The 24,863-nt window shown below is 37.2% G+C and overlaps 1 protein-coding gene across 4 annotated transcripts in view; it reads left to right on the forward strand.

Annotated features, from left to right (window-relative positions):
* Positions 1-24,863, forward strand: part of COL19A1 (collagen type XIX alpha 1 chain) — a 209,722-nt gene that overhangs the window by 167,252 nt on the left and 17,607 nt on the right. For all 4 annotated transcript variants that reach the window (XM_075087052.1, XM_075087050.1, XM_075087053.1 and 1 more), the window contains exons 32-46: positions 1,749-1,790; positions 2,908-2,961; positions 3,786-3,839; positions 6,879-6,932; positions 7,885-7,938; positions 9,967-10,011; positions 10,629-10,679; positions 10,761-10,805; positions 11,717-11,743; positions 14,341-14,394; positions 17,497-17,541; positions 19,646-19,690; positions 19,799-19,861; positions 21,441-21,476; positions 21,633-21,677. In XM_075087052.1, the coding sequence (XP_074943153.1) occupies positions 1,749-1,790; positions 2,908-2,961; positions 3,786-3,839; positions 6,879-6,932; positions 7,885-7,938; positions 9,967-10,011; positions 10,629-10,679; positions 10,761-10,805; positions 11,717-11,743; positions 14,341-14,394; positions 17,497-17,541; positions 19,646-19,690; positions 19,799-19,861; positions 21,441-21,476; positions 21,633-21,677 (714 nt within the window). The remainder of the gene's footprint in view (positions 1-1,748; positions 1,791-2,907; positions 2,962-3,785; positions 3,840-6,878; positions 6,933-7,884; positions 7,939-9,966; positions 10,012-10,628; positions 10,680-10,760; positions 10,806-11,716; positions 11,744-14,340; positions 14,395-17,496; positions 17,542-19,645; positions 19,691-19,798; positions 19,862-21,440; positions 21,477-21,632; positions 21,678-24,863) is intronic.

The raw sequence follows: 24,863 nt of genomic DNA on the forward strand, positions 1-24,863 counted from the left end.
GCACTGTAAACTAAATGTAAGTAAAAAATCTGATGCCCCTATTAAACAGACAGGTCTAAATAGTAGAACTTACTAACAGTAGTATTATTGCCTTTTGCTCTGTTAAAATACTCTTCTCATTTGAGAGAACATTTTTAAAGAAAGATGTAGCAAGCAGGAGTGAGTTCGAAGAATTAAGGCCATTTTAACATTTTCAAAAGCTCAGCATATACACTTATCCAGAGTTGAGCACACACAGCTATGACTCTACAGTATCTGTGCAATTAGGCTGGATTTGCTGTACCTACAGAGCAGATGAACTGTATGGCACATACGCAGTAGGCTTGCTCTCATACCTGGTGTGTCCTTGCAGCTGGAGGTTAGCACCCTTCCACACTGAGGGCCTGGGGGCCTGTACCATAAAGCGATATTGCAGCTAAAATAAAAACATTAGAAAAATGGAGAGAGTGGGGAAATTACACATGCATAGTCCAGCAGAAAGACCGACAGATGACATGGTAATAGCCTGCTTATCTGTAAAATGTTGTCCCAAGGAGAAGGATGCAAAGTCAGGCCATGTGGGGATATGGTTGTTGTTTTAAAGGCTTGTTACAGGTTTTTAAGAGCAGGGGATGGACTTCACACATTACCTAGTTATGTCCTTAAGTTGTGTTAGGTGGCTATGTCTTACCCTGGAAAAGTTCTCAGCGTGCTTTTCAAAGGTGGTGATACTACCCTGTAAATGTTATACTCTTAATTGCGCTTATGGTTAAGTACGTTCAGCAGTGCTTCTCTTGAGCTGGTATTTGACGCCCTTTGCTACCAACTGACAGTTTTTCTAATGTGCTACAGAAGTCTTTTCATTTTATTTTTCTTCTTCAAGATGGAAATGATTGAAACAGACTGAACAAAAACAGTAACGAATTTTGAATGTGTCTAATTTTGTAGTGTGCCCAGGGCTACTTTTGCTTTAGCAATTGCAAGAAGAAGAAATGAGCATTGGTAATTGAAGAGTCCATTTGTGAGTGGAGCTGTTGACAACCAGTTCCATCAGTTTTTACAGGGAGGCTTTAAATATAAGTTTAATGGCCGCACTTGGAAATCTGAGATATATTGCAGTACAGTGTAAACCTATTGGTTAAGCTTTAAATGGGTTAGCTTTAATATCGGTAGAAATTTTAGCTGTGGCACCACAGAGTTTTGCACTAATTCTTAATGTTGAAAGGCAGGACAAAACACTATATAAGTTGCTTGTGTTGCTGTAGCTGGATTAGTTCCAGTATCTGAGCTAGCTGATTGAAGTTAGCTTTGGCATCTCCACAATTCATGCTACAGTTCACAGTAGAGTCAAAGCCTATGAAAAAGCAGATGGAAAACAACTGAAGATAAACAGGTGAGAATAGTCTGTGAGACTTTCCAATAGAGATAAGTGGTTGCTGGTATGCTACCTAAGCAACAATATATTGTTAATATTTTAAGGTGCAATTTACAATATTCAGGAGTTATGTTGTTGTCATGGTTTAAGGAACTTTATTGAAATTGTAACAAAGAATTACATTGTTAGGTTGGATAGACAGCAATAATTAATATTTAAAAACTATATTTGAAACCCTGATCTTTCTTTAGAGTTTTCATTAAAAATAGCTTCTGCCAATATATATGTTATCAGTTATATATGTAACTTTATAAACTTTAGAAGCAATGAGAACCCATCAGAATTGATAGTGTTGTGTAAAACATTAACTGCAGCTGCCTTTTTTTAATTTCAGATTGCGCTGCCACTTCTGGGAGACATGGGTGCTATACTGAAGGTAAACATTGTCAGAGGCTAAGTATCTTTGCTTACTGTAAGCATGCTTTTTAAACTAAAACATGCACCTGAAAGTTTCTGTAGGTTAAATTCTGAACTATTTGCCTAGCCTAAAATAATTTTGAGGTTTGGTTTTGTTTTTAAAAAATACTCAAGAAATATATTTGATAGCAGTTTTGCAACAGAGCATTTGAACAGTATGTGAGGTAGCGCCAGCAAGTGCACGTTCAGTACCTCCAGCCCACAGTACGAATTGCTATAAGTATACCCCATTCTCTGCTTTGCTTTTTAGCATTAATATTGGTAACATACTGAATAGGGAAAATAGTCTAGAATTGCTAATGTATTATTTTGAAAAATAATAAAATTTGAAGTGATCTGCCAAATTCCAAAATGAAAAGTGTGCTCAGGAGGATTTCTATATGAAAACAACACATCGTTTCTGAGGAGACATTATCCTATTCTACTGTCCTTTATTAATACATGTACTTAAGGTTTATTGACTTGCTCATTCCCAAATTTGATTTAATTTAGGTATGTCTTTGGTCTTTTCCCTGATTCTGTTTGTAATTTTATTTTCTTTCTTTTGTATGTGCTTTTCTACCTCCTTGTCAATTCTGTCTTTTACCTATTCTTTACTCTTCATTCTTCGTTTCTCTGTGGTTAGCATTTCTATTAAGATTGTAATTTAGCTGGAAAATGTCTCTCCCAACAAAGCAGGAATCATTTAGTTTAAAATAACTGTAGATTTGAAGCTGGCAAGAATAATAAGAAGCCTCCATCTCTACCCAATCCTTAAAAGGAAGATGGTCTGCTCAAACCTAAACACAGGTGTGTCTGGGACTTTTAAATGAAGGCATTTATGAGTCCTCTCAAAATGAAGCTAGAAGTTTGTTAGCATGGTTTGAGTAGGGTGTGTGAGAGAGATGGGGAGGAAAACAAGGAAGGATATCTGAACAAGTATTTTGTATAGAAGAGAGAAAGGACTGAAGAGAAGGCTTTGGGGTAAAACAAAGGGATGGTCATAAATGCAGGAAAGAGGCAGTCTGCATAGGTCAGACACTCTGCCTGTGTCACAAAATGGTTATTTATCACTTTGCTTTGTGTCTGTTCCTCAGGGTGACCCTGGCACTAGAGGTCCTCCAGGCATCCCTGGTAGAGAAGGGCCAAAAGTAAGTTTTGAAGAGAGTACTTTATATTGCTTTGTTGCTTATTTGAAAGGCTGGTCTCTTACCTCTGACAGTCTTGACTTTTTTTGTCTGATCCCTACCCTTGTAGCATCTGAGCAGCCTAGCCCTGTTTCTGTGGCCCTCTTTCTGTGTTTCCCTTTCCTCTCAGGAAAGTGAGCAAAATAGCCCAAGTTGAATCCCAATCCAGGATAGTTGTGTGTCTTGTGTCTGTTAAAGCTAGCTCAGATTTGACTGTCCAGTAGCGCAATGCCATCTATAGGCTTGTTTTAGGTAAGTCAGTCATCCAAGAACCCTGCAGGGAAGAAGGAAACTTCCCGTATCTCCCTCAAGCGTGCAACAGCTGGACCACACTGTGCCTTTGCACCTCGATCCTGTGGGAATAACACAGCCGTTTCACTGGGACTTGAAGTTTCATTGATGTCCCTCAAACTTCCCCTTCACTGTAATTAGATCAAATGACACCTGGTTTGACATGCAAATATCCCCTATGGTTGAGTGTAGTTCTATGAAAGTGTACTTTCTCCATTTTGGCAAGCAAATGGAGAAATGGTAGTAATAAGATATCTTCCTCAGGCCTTTTGACTAGTTTGCCTACTAGGTAAAAAACACTAATTTCCTTTTACCTCAATGGGAGGCATATTTTAAAGCTTTCCGGTAGTACTAAACCTTTTTTTCTGCTTTAGGCACTATTACTGTAAGGGCTTCATGCTAGCATATATTAAATGTGGGTCATAAAATGCCCTGCAGAACATGAAATTCATTGTTCTCTAATAGAAAGTATTTATTTGAATGTTACGTTTTCATAGGGAAGCAAAGGTGAACGCGGATTTCCTGGGCTTGCTGGAGAGAAGGGCGATGAGGTAAAATTACTTCATTTCTATAGCGGTTGCATTCTTATCTGAACCTGAATAAAGATCTAGTCTGAGAATGAAATGCACAGACTATTATTCAGTTTTTAAAACTACTGAGATAGTAAGTATTGCTATAAATTGCCCTCAATTCTTAATTCTCAACAAGCTTAAATGCTATTATTCAATTAAATAAAATCTATTTAATTTTTGTTTTATTTTTGCTCATTTATATATTTTAAAGCCGCACATATATTTAAATGCTAATTTTTAAGAGTATAGGATAGAGCAATAAATAGGCAAATGCCAAATATTTTCAGAAAATTCTTCATGTTTTATAACATATTTTCTTTCATTGTGTTAGTTGCCCTATAAAATTCACTTTCAAAAACATTCCGTGTGGTGAATACTCTGATGAGAGCAGTCATAGCAGCAATTACTATTAAGTGGAAACTGGAAAATATTTGAAGATTCTGAATTTAAAATATTTACAGTATTTTGCATCATATTCTATATCTTTAGAGTCATTTTTATGTCATTATGTAGAAGGAAAAAAAGCCATGTAACTTGTGGTGCCAAATCCAAAATAGCTGCTATAGCTTTTATTTTAAATTGGAATATTTGCAGTTAACAGTTCAAGAACAATCTCTGTCAAAAAAAAAAAAAAAAAGAAATCACCAAAGCAAAAATCTATTAAGCAAATGAATCTGAGTAAGTAAATTAATTTCCTAGTAACCTTAGTCAGCTGAAGGAGTTAAAATAAGTAGTCTGTTACAAAATGTTAGGTGAACAGTTCAAAATTCCAAAATACTTAACTGGCACTGTAAATACATACTTCTGTCTTGTAATTTGGGAGTGCTGGCTGCAAGAGAAAGCACCTGGAAAATATGAAAGGAATTTAGATCTTATTGATTGAGGGGTTTGTAATTTGAGCGTTTTATATTTCTTTGGTGCTAAGGCCATAATACAGTAAGAATTAGAATGAGAATAATTTCTAAAAAAAATCTGTGTTCTTTGAGATCCATGGCTTCCAAAAGTTAAGTTACATGAAGAAAAAAAAAAGCTGCAGCAGAAGCATTAGATATGTATGCCTGCTACTGCTTTGCCCCAGAATTTAGCAGATTGCCAGCCTCAAGTATCATGCTTATTTTTCCTCTTGTTTTCACACGATCTGTATAGCTCATTATGTCTTTGCTGCTTAAAAGCAAGTGCCTCCTGAGGTTGGATTTAGAACATATACCTTGAAATGGTAGGGCAGCCATAAGTGAAGCCCAAGCAGAATTTTACTTTAAAAATAAATGGGAAAGTAACACATCCTTTGTGCACCGTATAGGTAACTTCTACAATTCAGCCCTAGCAGTCTGAGGCATTAGCAAATGCAGTTTCAACAATTCAGATACTATTTAACTGCTGAGAATCAAGTGAGGTATTAGCGGCAGTTAAGGAGGTAATAAGGGAAAGGCAAGATTTTAACTTGTGGTTAGGTTTTTTTAAAGGACTCCAGAGTAGATTAATTCTAAATGTTTTTATTGATTCAGTAAGGTGCTGTGCTGTGTTAGTAAGGTAGCTGTTCACATGCTTCTCTACTATTTGATAGCTGCTTAGCTGCCTTAGCTCTGATATTTTCAGTGTTTAGCAGTAGCTTTTGATTATGACATTATGAGGGTGCAAGTGAATTTCTTTTCAGAAACACATATGAAAGAGTTTACAAAGTTTAAAAGTAACTTTTTTAACAAATTTACATATTTTAAAAGAATGCATTTATTTTCATTTTTATGATTTGGTTAGCATGGGAACGGGAAGAGAGATTGAGAAGCTCACCTGAGGCTCTTTGAAATATGATCATTAACTTCCATGTGCTTTTGAATAGCCCTTTCATCTTTGTTGAAGCTTAGTTCTCTTCCTTTTTAAAACATTCCTTTTTGGAGTTTATATTAATTTTCCAGGTGACTGTACCGTCAGGGTAAAGTAATTCAAAATGAGCAGGGAGTACATTAGCAGCTGGATTACCACTCTGAAAAGCTGCAGAGGTGGATCAGTATCCTCTGTGTGTGGGAGCAAGAAAGAGAAATCCATGTCTGTCTCGACCTCCACATCATTTCTGATTTATTTTTGCCTGAAGGTTTTCCCTCAGTCTCGCCCTCAGAGCCCCCATTTCGGGGCTCCTGACCTCTGTCGTTTTCTAGACTACTCCCTTAGCCATGCCTTCTTAAACACTGCATTTAACATGAGAAATATGCCTTTTCTGAGGTGATTCCTCTTGTCAGAGGATAGGCGCCCTGTGCAGATAAAATTAATCACTGCTGGGAGGGACCTATTTCCCTTTGTGGATTATAGGGTCACCCGACAGCAATTAGCTGTCATTAGTACATGACTTTTATATGTCTAAAATTGCACCTAAGCCTGGTGTGGCAGAGAAAAGACTTCAGTGACTTGCAGGTTTGTGTCAAATCCTACCTGTATCCACTGTAGTAAGTTGCACACCTGTACGTTTAGTAGGTGGATACCAGAATCCATTGATTCCCAGGCAATCGAATAGAATAAGAGCAGGAAAATAAGGCATTAAATACAATGAAAAATGTCAAGTTCTGTTATCAAAAAGGCAAAATCTATAAATCAGGCAGAAAGCATCATTGCATTTAGACAGCATCAGGTAACATTGAGAAGTCTGAGTAGATACCTTCTCACCAGCAAAAAAAAAAAAACCTTTTAGTGAAAGAAAATAGCACATTAATCTCTAAGGAAAAGCCAGATGTCATGCTCTTATCCACAGAACTAAAGACAAAAAGACATACAGGACGTAAGCTAGCAATGTGGGAGGTTGAAGGACAAGGGTTGTTCATCGGTCAAGCAAGAAGTTGCCTCTAACCTTGTTCCCTGATAATCTCTTCCCTGCATGGTGGGGCTTTTTTGCATTCCTAAAAATAATGCCAAGCTTTTAGATTAAAATGTGCATTAGTATAGTTACAATACCTCTGAATATGCTGAATATAAGTAGTTTTTGAAGTATAAGTGGGACAGGAAATAGATATATGCTCTTTTAATTTCCAGGGCCTTCAAGGTGCTCCTGGACTGCCAGGCGTACCAGGACCCAGTGGACCATCTGTAAGTGCGTGCTGTCACCTGTGGTCTAATCTATCTCTGCAGAGATTCCTATAACTGTCTACTAAAACTTCATATTCTTAGTTTCTTGTCCTTTCTTTCAGCCTTTAGGAGAGTAATAATAAAATCTTACCCATACTGGTTCTAATAAAAGAAACTATGTTGTGAGTTGATGTTACTGAAAACACTGTCATTGTCTGCACTCAAAGTTTATATAACTTAAATGGGTTTGGAGATTTGGCATTCTTAAAGACTTTGTGAGGTTGCATGACTTATGATGTGCAAACTTGCAGTTAATTATGTATTTGTACCCAAGTTACAGTAATAATGTTAGTAATAAAACTCTAAAAATAATTCCAGCTAGGCATTCTGAAAACATTTAACACTGGAACAGAGTAATCACTTAGTTTCACAACAAAAAAAAGTATGCTAATAAGCTGACAATATTTAAAGTCACTGAAAAACATCATTAAAAATGTTGGTATTTCTGGGAAAACTCTTGGAAATTTTTTTAAATTTTATTTTCTACTTACTGGATGTGATCACCTTAGTTAGTACGATCATTATTCATTCCTAGCTTGCTTACAGTACTAACGCTTCCCTTCTTTCAAAAATTGTAACACAGTTAGGAAGTTTAATGTGGAATATGTAAATTGGCATTTTAGCAGTAAAGCGTGTGACTCTTACCAGTATCAAGAGGTGCCAGTTAAGGTCAGTGCTTTTAGTCTGCCAAGGTGAAAATGCAACCACAAACACAAGTTTTACCCTTCGAAGGGCTTATCAGAAGGACACAGCTGTTGTATCAAACAGAAGAGAAATATTTAAACCTGGAGAGGAAGCATAATTAGGTTTAAATGACCTTCAGAAAGTACAAGCTTTAAAAACTAAGCTGCAATGCAAAAATACTGTGTTTCATTGTTTCACAACTAATATAAACTGATACTGTGTTGTGCAGGGAGTCGCAGGAAGACCTGGACATCCTGGTCCAGCAGGATCAAAAGGCGAGAAGGTATTGCTTCTTTTTAGTCTCGGTAAAGGTCTGTGAAGGTTTTGCAATCCCATTACACTCCTATGTTTTTTGGGTTTTTTTTAACATGAGTACAAACAAGAACTTGACGTACATTTTCAAATTAATTTTTATTTGTGTCTTAATACAAGTACTTTCCCCAAACAATGCCGTACATATGGGCTTATGTTGTGAAGTATAGTCCTTGTGGTGTAAGTAAGTTGCGGGGAATGTTCTTTAAGTATGACATACTATATAAAATTTAGGAAAGTGAAAATAAGTTAGTGAAATAGTATACAACTAGTTACTACTTGCTCTGCTTCTCATTCTTTTACCAGTATTTTACTCAAAAGTAATTGTATACTTCAAAAGTGCTTCACAAGTACTGAAAGTTATTGGGTCTAAGTTATTTTGCAAAAATATATAATCTTCCTTTATAGTTAACTTATACTATTATAGCACTGCTTTTTATCAGTGTTTTATGTGCTTTTTTATCAGGCTCTCAATGTTATCTGTTATGACTAAGAGGTCAAATTCATTTATTGGGCACCTCAGATCCGTGAAATACAGCAGACATAAACCTAGTTTGCTGCAAAATAACTTCTGGGACAAGTGCTCCATTCTGTATATGAATACACTTTTCTGAAGTTTTTCTCAGCTTTAGCCTGGAGTTTTCCAGGCGTAGCACTGCCACATCAGTGTATCCAATCCTACTAATACTCTACAAAATCTTGACTCTGGTATGAGTAAGAAAAGGAAACTATTTGGAAAAGATTTTTTATTATTTCAATATAAAAATTGATTGAGAGCTGTCTCCATACAGACCATAATAGCAAAAATTTACCACACTTATTTCCTTTTTATGTAACCGAATGCAAAACACAAGTCTTTTAATAGTTTCTTGTATACAGTTCATACACAGGTGAGAATGAGAAGCCACTGCTCTGTAACTACTAGTGTCTCATCAATCAAAAAGGGCAAGAGTCAGATGGCTGAAGAGTGATGAAGTAAACTGAAATATAGCTGGAGTAATTTCCTCCTTCCAGATGAAGATCTGGGGAACATGTTGGAGAAATGGTCATATTAGATACTTTCTATTGTATTCTTATTCCCTGTGAAGTACTCCAAATCACTCTTTGGAGGCTGACAGTTTCTATCAATTAGCTTGACTTTTGCCACCTTCATAATTTTAAATATGCAGCCTAAGTGTCTCACTGGCATATGTTTAATATGATCCAGTGAAGTCAGTGAAAAATTCCGGCAGACTCGTTCTGAATTATACAGTGGTTTTAACCGAATCGTAGTGATGAGGGTTTGAAAATATCTTGTTTGGGAAATTTGATGTTGAAACCTTTGTAACTCTGTCCTGTTCATAGGCCCCACCATTCTGCTGGGGCAAAAAATCAGAAGCTTTTTTTTTTTTTAACATGAGCAATTCAGTGCACATCAGCCGAACAAACTACAGATACATGTAACCACAGATTAATATTTTACAGTGAAAACTAAAAAGATACTCATTATCTCTTAATAAAGATGATCTTTATTTTTGTTCAATGTGTTTCTAAATAAACTGAACTCCTGAAACTGTAGCTTTTCTTTATTTACCTGTGAATGACCAGCTGAGGATTGAGTTTTGCAAAACAATATACAAAGCATAAAATGAATGTCAACTTTTATCTGCCAGTTGCCTAGAAATGGAAACTAACAACTCTTTTTCTTCCTCTCCCTCCTGGTATATATGAAGTGTTTCACAACCCAGGTTACCACTACTGTTTTGCCACAAGGAAGTTACAACATGTAAAGCATCAAGTAACTAACAAAATGAAAAATTAGTATACAGTAATGATTAATAACTTGCCTAAAGCTTAAGCAGGAGCTGGACAGGAGACTTTATTCTTGATATTACCTGCTCATATTGAATTTATCACTTGTTTATTGTCATTATGGTCGTCATAGCTTGAGTATGGAATAGATCTGGACATCAGTTACCATAAGTGGTTTGAAGAGTAAATGAATCTCTTGCTTTACTAGGGTAGTGAAGGTTCTCCTGGGAAACCTGGACCACCTGGGCCCCCGGTGAGACATTTTGGTTTATATTTTGAATGTTTTATTGGGAACAATATACGTGCGAGTAAAATTTAACGTAATATAAAGAATTGACTGACAATCTAATATGTATTAATAGTGCAGGAAGACAACCATGTCTTTTTGTAAAAAGTGTTCCTTTCTTTCTTGTGATTCACTGCTGAGTAAGTTCAGGTCACTAAAACCATCCCAGAAACTTGGTCAAATGAGTCAACCGTGGTGTCCAATGTTATTAATGTAACTTAGCTTTGGTACCTGAGATCAGGGAATTCAGGGAACCTAGGGAAACTTTGTGGAGCTCACTGGACTGCAAATTAACAGGAATAGTACCTAACATAAAACTAATCTGGAGAATTATAATAATAATAAATATGAAAATGTAATGTACACTGAGATTTACAGGTTTCTAGTTTTGTAATTAAAAAAAAGTCCCAAGCTGCACTGGTATGTATCTTATGTTCTCACTGAAATATCTGGAATCTTTGAAAAATTGAACAAGAATGAAAATGATGCCACAACTTTGCTGAGCTCTGGGGCTTGAGCAGGGCAAGAGTTCTGCCTTCATAACTGATAGTTGTGACGCTTACCTTGGTTTTTATGTTTTAAAGGGTATGCCTTACAATGAAAGAAATGGAATGAGCAGCTTATATAAACTCCAGGTATTTCTCTTTATTGTTAATTTATCTTTTTGATCAACACCTAATTTTGGCCCAACTCAACTTTTAAACTTGCTGTTACAGGGAGGTGTGAGTGTCGCTAGTTATCCAGGTCCACCAGGACCTCCGGTAAGTATTAACAGAAATGTAATTTCTAATAGTTAATTAACAGAGGGGTTGGTTACATGATGCAGTTTCATTAAGTGGCGTGGAATTTGATTTTATATGTGATAGAAAAAATACTTACCATAGTAAATGATAAATATGTGATTTTATGTGTTTATCAAGCATTTTAGCCCATTTTGGAGAGTAGTTTATTTTGATTTAAGTATTTCACCCTAGCAAGTAAAGGCTGCGAATATGGTACATAATTTACTACATAATTGGACTCTTCAGTGCAAGTATGCTAATATCTTAAATGTATAATATAGTATTTATAGTTAGTGATGGCATAGTTTTGTAATGGATTAAATCTGGTGCCAGAAATGAGAAGCTCATGAATTCTGATCTCAGTTCTGTCACTGATTTACTGCATGTAGCTACAGTACAGAAAAACGTGTAAAACCAAGTATTATATTGTGGCAGTAATACAAGGCTGGTGTCTTCCACACTGCAGGGTGCACAGCTGGACACTGTTGCTTTGGTTCTGTGGAGCCAAAGATGCTGTGCACTTATTTATGTCCTCCTCCTTCTTAGCATCACAGGCAAGTTGTACTGTTTTAAGGTGATTGTAATTTTGGTAACCACATAAAAATGTTGTAGCCATCAGCAAGGACTTTGTCCTTACAGTATGTGCCGTTTGTAGTCACAGGCTCGCACCAGACCGCAGAGCTGTCTTTCTCTGTATTCTGGAACAGCAAAACAAAAACCAAATATTCCTAAGATTTTATACTAAGTTAATCAGCTGAGAGGGCTGGACTTAATACTGATTCTAAATGCACTGCCTTAGCAAAGTTTACTAATAATGCAGTAATTAAAAAATCTTATTGTGTAACTCTGTTCTTTTTTAAATGTGTTTCCACTTCTTCGTTTCTTTGCAGGGTCCAAAAGGAGATCCTGGCACAGCGGTATGTATGTATTTTTTTGGTCATGATAGGGAATTCCCCAAGTAGTTCAACACATGATCCTAGTCACAAGGGTGGAAGAGTCCATTAACGTCCTTTAGCAGGTAGCTTACCTCCTGCAGAATCAGTGCTTCTGAAAAAGCCTTTTTAATTGCCAGGCTTGCGAATTTTGCGATTTCTGCTAAATAGTTCTAAGTGATAATATAATGAATGACTGAACATAGTATTAACTGCTTGTGGATTCGTCTCTGCTGAGCTGTCCCTGGATGTATCTATGAATAGAGAATGTGAAACAAAGGTAGAAAATACCTTAAGAGCTGTTAAATTGTCCTCAACATTAAATTTGAAAGTGATAAGGGAGAAAGGACAGTGTGCTGCATCATGCTAGCTAGTAACAACTGGAAGTTGATGTTTTCTTTGGAAGTGGCATGGCGGTTTGTTACAGTATGATCACATTGCTTCTGTTGAGCAAGGTGATGGTGATCACGGAAGCCACTATACTTTTCAACGATGCAGTTTGACATTCAAAAGCAGATCTATTTAACTTTTTGATACTTTTTTTCCTCTAAGCATTGTGTTATATCCTTTTTGATGTGATTTTAAAAATTATGGGGAGGGACAACTAGTGGAAGAATCTTGAGCAGTTGCATAGGGCTAGCCACCAGCAGAATGTAGATCCAAATCCTGACTGGGTGTACATTTTTCCCAAAGTCCATGGCATGTGATGTAACTTGCTTTTCTCTGTCAGAGAAACTATATTTGTATTTGTCATTAGCTTGTGATTTGCCACTACAGTTCCTAGCCTTGAAGGTGGCAAAGCTGAGACTTAATGGTATTGCATCTTGATGACTGGATGTCAGTAAAAATACCCAAAAGATAATAGTAAAATTTGAGTATTGATGATTTAGCCCAGAAAGTATGATAGTATCAAATGTCATTTTAAATGGATATTGTTTTAAAAATTGGATAGGTGCTTCCACAGCAGTTAAAATTTCAATACATTCTTGTAGTTCTTTTTCAAGTCTAAGGAATATCACATAGCTGCATAATGATAGTTACAGCCCTATAACACTGCAAGGCAGTGAAACAGGTAGTGCTCCTTCATGGTCAGTGTGGTAGAACTGTGTCCAGCAGACTTCTTTTGATCTTCAGGCAGCACGACTGAATCAGGATGAGTACCATGTGTCAGCTAATGGAAACTGATGAGCAGAATTTGCTGATAAAAGCAGTAGAAGCTGAGCTAGTTAGGAAAGAAAATTGTGCCCAGTTGGACTGTGCTCCCCATGATCTGCTGATGAATTGTCTACTTGATAAAGATCAGGAAACACAGAAAAATATTGGAGATCAATTTTGAAACAAAATCACATCCCCTCCAGCAAAGTAAAGAACAGCAATGCCTGCTACTAATGAAACAAATCACTACTTCAGGGAAATACTTAGAGTTCCTGAACACATTCAGGAGTTCATTCAACCACCAAGAAGCTGGCACTTGACCTTTCCAGCTGCTGTCCTGTCTTCAAACTGTTAGTCTTGGGCGAAATAAATAAGGAGATGGTTCAGCCAACCTCTTGGATGCCTGGTAGTAAAGAATCAGGTCAGAGCACAAGATGTAGACTGTTTAAATGTCACTAGAGACTGGCCTTGTGTGAACACATCAGGCCACAGTATTTGGAAGATGACGAGTGTCTTCTCCTCTTGAAGGGTTCTTGTCTTCTGAGTTGGGTCCATATCATGGAGTCTTTCTCTTCAGTATCAGTGTGAAACTACTAAGAAATGTCTGTACTCATTAAAGCAGCATGCCAGTACCATTTAGTTGTATCTTTTTTTCCTACCAGTACAGGCACAGTATCTACACTAAAATAGCAGCAGAATTAAGTGCAGCTAGCTCAGACTAATCCAGCCAAGACCAAAGTGATATGGGAAGGTTACAATTTTAAGAGCCGGCTAGGACTTCATCTGTCATGAAGGTGTATAATCTCCACTCAGTCAATCTTGCAGGGCCTAGGATAATGTTTGATTCCTTGCCAAGTGTTAATGGAGAGCCAGCTACATGAAAAACTAAACTTTGATCTATGAACCAATGTGATAACTGTGTTCCTTAAGGAGCACACTACACATTAAACTGATTTTTCCAGTAGAGGATGTTTCTCGTTTTCTTTCAAAACTTGAAGACCTACACGGGGACCTAACCTGTGTGTCTCTTGCTGCAGAGTAAGCTTTGTTTAGGGAACAGAGCACAGAATTGCTTGGAGGTCAGTTCTCTGGTTGACAGCATACGCATACACCCTGGGGCTCTACCGCCTGGAGGTGCTTTAGAGCTGACCTTGGCTTGCAAGAACACTGGAGGGGAGTCTTCTGGATTACATTCTTCACCAAAATTAAAACCATTCATCCACATATTCACACAGTGCCTCTGGGAAAAGCTTAATTTGGAGATCACTAAAACAGGGCATAACAAAATCTGATCATGTAATAACTGGTTAGTTGTTTTACTAATCTCAAATTAAATAATCTGCTGTTGTTTGCTGTTCGACTTTTCTCATGTAGAATACAGAAATCCTAATGTTTGCATCCCTTTTTAAATAAAAAAAAAAAATCAGGGAGACCCAGGACCAATGGGATTACCAGGACTGGAAGGACTCCCAGGGGAAAAGGTAGGACTCTCAAAAAGAAGTCATGGCTTCTTAGTGGCAACTGTCTGCAGCTAAATATTTTCTGAAGCCTTGTATGAATTTTTTTTGTGGAAGTTAATGTTTCTGTGTGAAAAATATTTTCATGTTTATCTCTATTTCCTTTTCTTGCTTTACTGTGGATCTAAATCACATATTCACCCAACATAAAATTTCATTTTCCACAAGTAAGAAATAGCATGTAGGAGGTCTTGTAATATTTTGCTTTCTTAATTTGATAGAATACTACTATATACTATATTATAGATAGTATATACTATACAATAACTATATTACTTGATAGTAATATAGTTAACATGTTCTTAAGCATGGTCACTAGTTCTAGTTCTCTGTTGAACATCATCTTATGCTTACAGTCTGTCTGTCTTGCTCTAAGATTTATGGCATAGTTACAGATCTGAAGAGAAGTTTGTACCTGAATTAGTCTAGACTTAGTGCATGCGAGACTTCCATACAAAAAAAAAAAAAAAAGGCTATTTCAGATGAGTGTAAAAATGTAGGAAAGAGTAGAAATAGAGGGAGAGGCTGATTCTCTGCAGTTCCTGTTGTATTGCATCCCGCTCCAAAGTGAGCAAAAATCTCTTTCTTGGACTGTTGCTCACTTTAAAAGGCCCGTTGTTTCTGTTTACTTTTTTTGCACTCTGTACCATGTGTATGATGCCACCAAGCGCATCCCAAGCCATATCATATTCTTCAGCTCCTTCCTGCAGTTCACATCTGCATTCCAGTGTGCGGAAATGATCCTTTCCTTGAGCTGGTGGCATGTTTCAGCCTTTCACTTGCTAGTGGTGGAGACTGATATGAGCTTAGAGAAAAGGTTGTCATGAAATGCTAAAAATGTCAATATTTTGGTATTCATTTCTAAATATGGCAAAGTACAAAAAATTCAGTGGAGAAATTAAGAATATCTAATTATGTTTTCTGTCAGTAAAAACAGTTTGATTTTGCCCCATCTTCTAAATTTAAGAAGAAAAACATGAATTTTTTTGAAAGTTGAATATTTATTCAGCTTTTTTAATTTTTAATTACATGTTATTCAATGACTTTTTACAAAAATAGTTTACTGAAACTTATTTTTCATCATAAAGCAACATAAGTTAAAAGCTTCTCTCTCAGTATTACTGTGCATTACTGCTACTTGTGCAGGCAGTGGGGAGTGACAAGATGTAAGGTATGTGTCTATACTAGATTAAATTCCGTGAGATGATTCTTGCTCTGGAAGACTACAGTCTACAGGCAACTAAAGACTATCCTGATTTCAAAATGAACAAACACAGGGAGATATTACAGGTCTAACTGAGACGAAGTGGGGACAAGAATTAAATAAAGGGAATAGGCAATGGAGCAAATTGTATAAACAAACTAAGTGAGTGTTTGGCCCTTTACCAAAGTAAAAATATCCTTTCCTTAACTAAATTTGGTCAAAATTCCACATTTCTGGTGCAAATAAATTAACAGAATCCCAGAGTCTGCCTGCCAGTCCCAACAGTATAGTGCACGCTGGTTTTTAATTTAGAGCTATTAGGTACATCTGTGTAGCAGAATGCCATCTTCCACAGACAATGTTGGCTCTAATTTCATGGTAATTTCATGAGCTGCCTTAAGAACTTTGTGTCCTCAGGGTAAAATGTCCCTTCCCTCAGCTGTGCTGACACAGTGGTTTGCGTAGCTGTGCTGCCAATTACATGGCTGAAAGAACCAGAATAACCCTTAAAAGAAAAAAAGTTGCAGGGAAGTGTTAGGAATTTCCAGCTTCGATGTCATAGCCAGCATATAGGGAAAACACCACAATACAAGTTCTGGGTCCAGAATAACCACGGGGGCAGAGTGCAGTGCTCCAGCCAATATGCCCTGCTGCAAATACTCAGTGCTCAAGTGTTCCTGAGGTGCATGTTGCATTCCTCACTGAGGTGTGAACGTGCAGTAAGTGATTTCTCTCAGCCTCCAGAGCAAGAGAGGTTGAACTGTGGACTGTAAGCAAGCTTCTCCCTCCAGAAACAAGGTCAGACATCGAACTTGTCATTTGTTTACACTTTGTGTAATGGAGTTAAGTGTTTCTAATTACCAGCATTATCATTATGCTACCTGAACAAAATTATAAGAATGAGACAGATCAGCATTAAGTATAAGAACAGAAACCAGAAATCACAGAATATCTCCTGGGGCTCTTCTGCACAACAGAACGTGGCTGTAGCTAAGTTGGCAGAGCTTTTGCAAAACAGCTGCAGGTAGCATAAACTCATCTCACAAAAATATTCTCCTGTTAGTATGGCTTTACCTGTGCCAGGGATTTTCTGACAAGATTACAGAAACTAGGAGCCTGATTTTTTCCCTACATTTTTAACCAATGTTATACTAGCAGAGTGTAGTGTTACAGACCGATACACGTCAGCAGTGGGTTAGGGCAAATCTCACTGTGTAGACTTTTACCACTGGTGAGCTCCATGTGCCTGCTGTGGGTTACAGTCCTCTCAAGAGAGAAAGATTAATTTGTGCCCACAACTCATCAGCTCCAGCACAAAAACCATTGTCTTAGCTTAAAGCAAAGATGAAGGTGGCTGTACACTAAAAGGAGAAACTTTGCCCTGAAAGGACCATGGCACAAGCAAATTGAGAATGCTGACTTGCAGCAAATGGATGACTGGGTAGCAGGAAGGTGAAAACTTTTTTGAAAGATACATCTTAAATATGGGGATGTTGATATGATAGTGAATTACCCGATGTGAATTTTGGGCATTGTCAGGACCACAAATGATAATTATTTGGAAAACTACAGATGAGTCAGGGACTTTCCATCCCTTTTCAAGGAAGGCCTCAAGCAGACTATAAGGGATAGCATGGAAATTATGACATTGTACAAGAGAACCTAAACAAAGGATTTAAGTTACTTGCTCAAGTCTGTAAAATGAGTCAGTGGCAGAGCTAAATATTAGCATTTAGCAGAGCCTGGCTCTCATCCTCAGTTTCAGTTCACTGAATAATCCTTCCTCAGAATTTAATGGGAATCCAGAAACAAATTTCTGGTTTGAGTGTTACCAATTAAGTATAGATTTGCCTTTTCTTCAGGGTGACCGTGGACCAGCTGGCACACCAGGAGTAGCAGGGACACCGGTATGTATATTCATTAAAGAAAACTCAGTTTGTGAGAAGCTGAAAAAACAGGTGTAATCTTGATCACTGTGGAACGCCAGCGCTTGGCTACTCCTTTATAGGCAAGTATAATAATGATGTGTTTTTCCTAAAGTTATTAGGATTTTAATACCACTGAGGGTTCATATTATTATTAAAATGACAGGAGGGAATGGTATGAATACATGATAGAGCTGGAATTTGTAGCTACATATGCTTAGTTAAGAAAGCATATGAGATTCTTCTCATTTCCTCAGTTTAATACAGATAAAGACATTTTCTGTGTTCCTGGGCATGCACAAATTTGTAAGCATCTTTCTATCACAAAGTAAAATTATGAACATTGGTTATTGCAATCCATGAGGATCTGCATATCAAGTCGATCAAACATTTGCTTTAGGGGAATGCTTTGTCAGCTATTTGCACGTGGTATTCAGAGAAGTTTCTGAAAGTCATCCAGAAACTTTGTTGTAGGTGAAAGTAAATCTAACTAATGATAAATTGAAATTATAATTATTCATTTGTGCTCCTAAAGGAAATGAAGACAAGTTTTCTTTAGATTGCATTCACAGTTAAATTCAGAAGGCAATATGGAGTTATCTATATGCAAATACATTTATTATTAAATTTGGGAGCTGTTTTTAAATTATAAATATGTTTCATGAAATAAAGAGAAGTTTGTGTCTATGCACTCCCATTTCCATTAGCCACTGATTTAGTCTATTTACTGTGAGTTCCAAGAGAGAACATCAGCTTAAATAGCTTAATTTAGTTAAGTTCTCCTAAACCAAGGTAAAATTGCACATTTAAGGGGAAAAGAGAAGCATTTCTCCGAGTTTAATAGCCCATGTCAGAGTTTCAGAGTTTGTTGCTCTGAAATATATTTCACAGTATGAATCAATAATGCAGTAGCTGATTAGGATGATCACAATTTTTCCCCCCTTGTGTATTTCCCACTGGATATGTTCCAAGTCTTATTCTTGTTCCTCTCTGTTCTAGCTGGATATGAAATATTTAATGAGTTCCCTTAATCACTGATGGAATTGCATTCTGTTGATTACATTTAATTCTAATAAAATCCAGTGAAAGAAATTATTTCCTTTAACATTTTACGCTAAGCCATTTCAATTAACAAACTAATAGACATATGAGAGACAGTATTTTTTAGTAATCTAGGAAGAGTTTTTGAAATATATCCACATATCTTACTGGAAGAGAAGTTGTCCTCCTTGCCTGGCACTATCCCCTAGATTGAATAGTGGACCCTTTTTCCAATTTGGGAATACAAACATCTCATTTTAGCTTTGGCTTTTTGCTGAGCAGGATTATCAGGAAAGCTTGGACTGAGATTCTGCAAGAATTGCCATCGACGTCTGTTTCCTCAGCATGAATCCTCAGTCCTATTTGTCCCTGAAGTTGTCATTGGCGTTGATGTGTTAGATCCCTCTCTTGTACAAGTCACCTGAGGATCTGGTCTAAGGATATTTCCAGTAAATGTAGATTCAAGGTTCTTGTCTGGGGTGGAACCAGATAGGTTGTTAAAAGCAAGGCATCATTTTTTAAAATAAGGACATCTAAAATCACCATCTAAATTATGAGATAAGAAAGGATTGTGAAATCCAGCAGGCTGAAGATTAAACAACAATAAAAGTGGCCGAAAAAGAGCATGAAGAAAATTTGCAAAAGGAGTTAAGTCAGTAATAAACTTGCTTTAAAAAAAATCAGGACTAGGAATTACTTAAGAAAAAATCTTGATTTCACATATGGAGTGATAAACTTTGATCTGACTGACTTCTCAAGAAGGAAATCATGGCATTGTAAAAGAAAATGTCATGAAAACATTTCCTCCGTATTCAGAAAGGGTAAAGAAGACCAGGCGATTGAGTTATGTTGTACACAAGAGCCAGATTAACGTGGCAAAAATATTAAAAACTCTGGTAAAGTATTTCTCTTTCCTTTCTTAAAGTATTTAATGAACAGTAAGGTGAATATTTCACTGAAATATGTATCCTCCCTTATTTTTGACCTAAGAGAAATTATGTTTTGCTTCTTAGTAATTTGAATTTGTAATGTTCTCTTTTTGCAGGGAAAGCCGGGATCTCCTGGGTCTCCAGGGATGCCAGGGGAACCTGTAAGTACAGATTTGAGTTCTGGACTCTTATGATAATATACAAATATTTCAAACACCAAATGCAATATTTTACATGCATATTTATATGTTTGTTTTCTTCTTTCATAGGGTGAAAGAGGACCTATAGGAGATATAGGCTTCCCTGGACCAGAAGGCCCACAAGGAAAACCAGTAAGCAATTTTGTACCGAATATATGTGTTCATTACAAAAGGATGCATCTTTGTTTATTAGAAGTTACAAAAGAAATGAGATTACATCCTGCTTTGTGTTAGGCTAGGTAAAAACTGAAGAACACTTAGAGCTACAGTGCTCAGTATTAACCACCCAGTCAAGGATTCCTGGTACTGTGATGTTTTAATAGTCAGTGTTGCTGAGATGTTGCCTTTAAAGGTCTTATGAGGGTCCTTATATGCTGTTGACATAAATGATCCTCGATCCTCTCATATTTTTTCAGGAGAAGATTAACCCAGACACTCAACACAGTCTATAAAGGGTGGGGTGACACAATACATTCTTGGTTTCAGTTTAGATAGAGAGGTGTGCGCTTCGTGACTCTGAATAAACTTCGCAACTCTTCTGTATACAAGTGATGCAACACTGCAGCTGAAGCATTTGCTGTTCACTTAGAATATGTCTACTCTGACCTCTTTTATTAAATAGCAGTGTGACAACCGTGTACTCAGCACTGTCTGAGCTGGTTTAAAACAACCTAGTTTATATTCTAGAAGTGGTTCAGCTAGGGTAGCGCAGAACTCTCATTCCCCGGAAGCTTGGTGTTTTGGGGACAGGCATGAGAAGCAGACCTTTTCAGTTTGTCAGCACATTTCCACATTATGCTTCTTTCTTGAAAGAAGAGACGATTTCTGTAACTTCAGCAGCAAATTGGCCCAAGGTGCCTACTCTGTGCAAAACTCCACTTTGCACTATGAGACGGAAGAAAATATTCCTGAGGTCTTTGCTCGTTCAAGTTCTTCTTTCTCACTCAGTGAAACAGCAACGAGTTTGCTGCATATGCAGATCCATGTATATCCTAGTAAATTAAACAGTGCCAGAGAATTTATCCTGCAATTATCTGGCATTGTATGGTTGTTAACATACTCTCTGACAGTATTTTGGCCTGTGCCAACTAGGACTCTCAGATAATGCCACATTCCAGTTTTGGGGGCGAACGTGGGCCTGGGACTGTTTGCAGCCGGTGGTATGAATGAGACCACTCTCTTACGGGAAGGAAATAATGTTTAGCCCAGGAGGCTGAGGCTGTGCTGTACCTCAAGTCCTAAGGACCAAAGAATGGATCTGTCCACTTACTATTAAGGCATAATCTCTGTAACAGCAGAAGTCTAATAGGGCATCAGGGCTAATATCTAGAATAAGACTTGTTGCTGGTTGTGTAATGACTAGATGGGACTGGAAGAGTGCATGTACAGGTTCATATTCCACATTTGCAGACTTTCCATATAACTTGTCATTTTAAGTTGTGCGTTCCTTAAATGTGATGCTCGTCTTGATGCCAAAGATTTTTTTTTTTGCTCTGCTCTCAGCTCAAATTTAATGTGCTTGCAGTTCAGTATCACCCCGAGCTCCTTCACATCTCAAGACTATTTGTATTTCTATATTGTAACCACACAAACTGCTGCCTCTGCAGCTTCATGTACTGATACCAGCACTAAACATTGAGCTTTACCCTTTATATTTTTAAAATGCATATACACATGCATGTTTATTAAAAAACTGTTGCTTTTTTTATAGGGAATCAATGGAAAAGATGGATTGCCAGGTCCTCCGGTAGGAAAGCATGCTTTTGCATACTGGTGTATTTTATTCCTCACAGATACCATAGCTGTTAATCCTAGGCAGTTACTTTCAGTTCTGCTAACAGATGAATATACAGAAAAAGCCTTTAAGTGGTATGTTTATCTTTTTTCAAAAAAAATTTTTCAGGGTTCTGTGGGGAGACCAGGAGACAGAGGACCCAAAGGAGAACGTGTAAGTCCCTTGTTTCAATAACTTTTTTTCTTTTTACTGAGCATCGAAGGACCTCATCAGCACATATTTTACAGGCAAAACCAAGAAATTAATTCTCTGTGAACTTCAAGCAGTCTCTTAGACAACTCAGAGGTTTATTCCTAGACACCACTTTAAGGAATTAGAATTGAATTGCTTCTGCATTTAGAGGGAAAACACATTTTTAAAGACTTTCTAACACAGTTGGTCCAGCCAGTGCAAATTGATCAGTAGGTTGAAAATTAGAAAGTAGCTAAACCTGTTGTGATGCTGTCAGACTTTTCAAGAGATATAAAGCTTGCCCCATCATCATCCCTGGGATCTCTGTATGTCACAAACCCAAATCATGTTTTATATAAAACTAGCTCAATACACATAGGCAGCAGGAATGCCAATGCAATACCTTACTGCTTCCCAAAAATGTTCAGACAGTTCTGTTCACAGTAACAAGATCAGGGTAGACAGGAATCATTATGGGAGGTGGGAGATGATCTTTATTTTGCTAGAGGAAAGAAAATCTTAGCACATACTCTGCTCTTCTTATAACGTTGCTAGAGCCCTGATGTCCCAGTCAAATTGATACCACATTTATCTGACAATTCAGAAAAGGACCTCCCTGTGTAATCTGGAAAAGGAAATGCTGTTTTATGACACTGAGCAGACAGGTTTTAACCATTATTCCAATAATAGTCCCTTGCAAAAATTAACAGTTTGCAATGTTCTGTTTCTGCCTTTAAGGACATAAATAAAATGTAAGAACCTTCTTATCATACCATTTACTGTGCACTGCCTTACACCTCTCAGCCTTGACCTTCTGCGTGTCAGGCTATCTGAATGCCCTGCAAATAGTACTGTACACATACAGCCAGAAGAGGAGGCTGGACCTGTAGTTGCATGACCTTGAAACGTACTGACAGGGAGGAAGATGTTGAAAAAGTCTGTGAGAGACACAGACACAGACTTAGCTTGATTCATCAGAGTGAAACTTGGGAAGCCTCAGGGTAAGAAAAAAGAGTGTATTTGTTCCAGTCTCATCGGTGACAGAGTATGTACATACACACATGTACATGTAGCTATAGATGTAAATATAGATATATGCCTACTCTCAGAGAGGTCACAAATGCCTGAATCTGCTTTCACTTTTGGGATCACTGGCAAACATGTAACGATCTAGCTGTCTCTGTACAGAGTAAAATAAATAAATATATATACACACACATGCACACACACATATATATAAAAAAATAAAAGAAATATATAGCTACATGTTAAAAAATAAATAAAATTCCAGAAGTATTTTTGTCTCAAGTAATAATCAAAATCTCTCACAGCCTTTTATAACAGGAAAGTTATAAATATGCCCAATGCAGTATCTGAATAGTTTTCAGAAAGTTGTCAGTTGTTCCTTATAATTCTTCAGGGAAAGGTTTGTTGAAAGCAAGGGGAGATCTGCCAAAGAAATAACAGTGAAATAGACAGCAGAAGTCTGCATCTCAGATAAGAGATCAGTGGGGGAGTTGAATTTTCTTGCTCTCTCTGGATCAGGTATTACAGACCTGCACCTGTGAGAGAGATTGCAGTGATTACAGAAAATAACACAAAGTCAAGGTTTTCTTGCAGCCATTATTATTACCGCTGTACAGTGTACTCCTTCAATTTGAGACCAGCTGTTGCAATTACAGAAAAGAGAAGCATCACAATTGGAAGGACAGAATAAAACTCTTGTGATTTTCACATCTAATAAAGTATATTCTTGTAGAATTGTTTTAAGAAGGAAGAAGTCACCTGGGCTGAAATAATCTTATGCATCCTTTGACTAAACACTGCTGTTATTGTAACTTTATAAACTAAGTAACAAACCAGTTGAAAACATGTGGTTTATACCAATCAGAAATACACCTTTCAAGTCATTTCAACAACAGATTAAAACACTGGTGACTGGCTCATTTACTGCTATTATCTACATACATTGATCACAGACTGGGAGCCTGCTGGACTAGAGCATGTAGAAACCTAGGCAAAACAGTAGCTCCTTCTGCACAGAATTTAGTACAAGACTAATTGCAAGAGGTGGGAGAACACTTGAAAGGAGGAAGACTGAATAAATCGGCACCATAGGCAGAAATCACAAAACACAAATGTCCTACCTTGTTTTTTGTACAATTCACAATGAAGGAGAGTTTAAAGAGGAATCTGGAGGAAGATGTGACCTAGTTTTATTAATTTTTACAAGGAGATTCTTCCAAACACAAAGTAAACACTGGAGTCAGTTTAAAAAATGCTTGTTTGAAAGGTGGCTGTAGTATTTGATCTGCCTCCTACACACTGGAAGCCTGTAAAATGGGAATTGTTAGAAGAAAAGCAATTCCAGGATCAGCTTCACACTGCTTGTAGTACCATGGTCTTGCAGAAACCTGCATTTTTCTTTATTTCTAGCAGAATAGATATCCATACCTACTCTGCAGGGTTATAAACCTGAGAAATTATATATGTATATTTATGCCTTACATACATTTTTAATGAAGGCTTCTTGTAAATATAGTCATCTTCAGACAGCTTTTTTTATATATGTAGATGCATGCATGTGTGTGTGCTCTCATTTGAAAGCACTGTCAGACAAAATGGCATGTTCAGTGGCTCCCTATACTGGACTTCGATCTACAAAAAATTATAAACTAAAAATTGTATTAAAAGCTGTATCTCTCTCAAGTTTTGCAATAACATATGCTAGAGCAAGAGTTGTTCTTCAATTTTACAATGTTTCAGTTTGCTATGAGTGAAGTAGGAGATGGAGGTTGGATGCAAAACCTCTGTTAAGGCCAGGAAAGAGCCTGTTCCCTGCAGACTACAGAAGTTCTACTTCTCAGTTAGAATCCTTCCTCTACTCTGAATTTCTCAAGGTCTGTCATGTCCCGATACAACAGCTGTATGCAGGACAGAACACTTTTGCTATAAATTTTAAAATTTATAGAAACCTGAAAAGGTACACCTCCTCCACCAGAACATTACTCTTCCAGTTCCCCCAATGCACATATGCTCCCTTCCCTGCTCCCATCGACTGTTGAAAATTTGAGTCTTCGACAAGAGTTACAGGGGTCTCTTGTGTATCACATCATGTCTTGTCTTTTTTCTACTGAATAGTTAATTAGCTGTGTGTTTGTTGGAAAT

This window comes from Phalacrocorax aristotelis, chromosome 3 (genome assembly GCF_949628215.1).
Source record: "Phalacrocorax aristotelis chromosome 3, bGulAri2.1, whole genome shotgun sequence".
In the NCBI taxonomy this organism is placed as follows: Eukaryota; Metazoa; Chordata; class Aves; order Suliformes; family Phalacrocoracidae; genus Phalacrocorax; species Phalacrocorax aristotelis.